Here is a 2,124-nt window from a genome sequence, read left to right as displayed (position 1 = left end):
GAAATGAAATCAAAAGAAGAAAGAGAAATAAAAGAAAAAGAAAGAGAGGAAGTTAAAAGAGATAATAAAGGAGAGATGCTATGGATTGTATCAAATTAACAAGAGAGGCTATGAGTTGTAATTAATTAAAACTTAGGCTAAATATGATAATTTGAAGTTTATGCTTGCTAAGTCATCTTTTTATCTCATGTGAAAATTGATTTATTCCTTCATTAAGCTAGCTTAAAGGATCAACATTCATCATTTTAAGACCTCTCAGATATATACTGGTATATTTTATATATCGTTCTATTGAAAAATTGGACAAAGATATTCAATATACGTACACTAAACCAGTTTTTCTCAAAAAGTGTTTTGCAGAAGATTATGTTTGAACTGTAGAATTACTTGCAAGCTTGAGTTCTTCACATAAATTCTCTTTTCTTCCTTTTGTTGTGCCCTTATCATTCTTTGGGAGTGGTTGATTTCAAATATCAATTGTTAATGCAGGTGTCCGTTTAAGGATTAAGATTCCATATATTCTATCTTCAATTCCTTGGAGAATTTGGATCACTTAATTTCGTTAATAAATTTATTATTCCACAGGGTGTGTGTCATACTAATACGTATGAGATAGCTTTCTTAAGAACTCTTGTTGAGTAAGATGATAATGAGACCCTAAAAGAAGAACTCTACATTTCAGAATAATAAATTGCAAACAAAATATACATGAATTTATTACGAAATTATAGATCACAAATTTTATCAAGTCATTCTTGTGTAAAAATAAAATATACATGTAAATCTATTTGAAAACTCTAGATAGTTTAGATCACAAATTTTACTGAGTCAATCCCGAGTAAAAACGTACTGCATAACCAAGACCATTTCAAGTCAGAGATCCTAAAAAATTTAGTAATGCATCTTGTGATATGAGCATAGACAGTTTTGAGAACCAATATCATCTGTTAGGTAAGGAGGTAGAGTTGCTTCATCCTGGTATCACTTTTTCCTCTCTTGCATTAGATCCTTGAGAAAGCTGTCTATGATTTCTCTTGTGATGCCTGACATAACCACAATATGTGCGATACCACTTAAGTAACACAGTTTCCAATGACTAATGAATTTATGGTCACAAGGCCGTTCAAAAACGACTGTAGTGCTGAACTCATTGAGCATAACGCTAATTCCTTCTTTAAGAAGTTGATCTTTCAAATATTGGGAATTTTCAATGCACATTTTGGAATCTTGCCACAATCCAACATAACCTTTCATGCTTAAACTGTACCATAAAAATATTGGTGCTAAGCCATTTCGACTACCAGAAATCGTCATATCTGCAGAGGCTATATACTCAATATTTGAGAGGCTATTAACATTACTTTTCCTTGTCATCTGAATGCCAAAAGGTATTGGACATCCCAAGAACTTGTGGCCTGATACTGAAATACTGCCAATTGGCTTCTTGAAGGTAATTGTTTTTCCATATTGTCAAATATCATAAAGCATTAGATCATTTTGTATTTGTCACCTTGATCAGAAAATCGTTCAAGAATAATTGAACAAAAGTAAACTTACATGTTTGATAAAGGAGACAATCAACCCATACAATGCAGCATCACAGTGAATGTAATACTTGTCATTTGAATAACCACAATATTCAAGTGCTTGTACAATCGAATCGATGTCATCAATAGCTCCTTTGAATGTTGTTCCTACAAATCAAACACGTCCTTAGAAGTTAAGGTAATAGACTACTTCACAAAGCAAAGCTTTAGAGTTTAAGTATCTAAGAATATTTACCTATATTGATATTGATGATGGCTGGTTTGTTCTGATTAAGAAGTAACTTTGTTCTCAAATCTGCATAATACATCTCCCCACTAACTAAAGTGTTTATAGTTTCTATCTCCATTCTGTACATTCTTGCTGCTTTGAAGATCGACTAATGTGAATATTTTGATGCATATATTATCCCACAATGAAGTAACTCTCTTCTGCACATATATATATTGTTCCAATGGTGAAAGTGAAGTACATCATTTAAACATCTTCAACTATATCTTTGAGTGTTACTCAAGAAAATATTGTTATGCCTAATTTTTTAAATTAGAATTTATAATTTTTTGCTTTTAGTTCAAAAAA

The 2,124-nt window shown here is 31.4% G+C and overlaps 1 protein-coding gene across 1 annotated transcript; it reads right to left on the bottom strand.

Annotated features, from left to right (window-relative positions):
• Window positions 1–954: 954 nt before the first annotated feature.
• Window positions 955–1,903, bottom strand: LOC107857279 (histidine decarboxylase-like). The gene is made up of 3 exons (XM_047395301.1): window positions 1,783–1,903; window positions 1,556–1,694; window positions 955–1,456 (listed from the first exon to the last, which is right to left on the bottom strand). The coding sequence occupies exons 1-3, from the start codon at window positions 1,901–1,903 to the stop codon at window positions 982–984; spliced, it is 735 nt and encodes a 244-aa protein (XP_047251257.1). The 3' UTR covers window positions 955–981.
• Window positions 1,904–2,124: the final 221 nt, after the last annotated feature.

Source organism: Capsicum annuum, chromosome 8, assembly GCF_002878395.1.
Source record: "Capsicum annuum cultivar UCD-10X-F1 chromosome 8, UCD10Xv1.1, whole genome shotgun sequence".
Lineage (NCBI taxonomy): Eukaryota > Viridiplantae > Streptophyta > Magnoliopsida > Solanales > Solanaceae > Capsicum > Capsicum annuum.
Note: the sequence above shows the minus strand (reverse complement) of the source record. Positions and strands in the feature narration are given on the sequence as shown.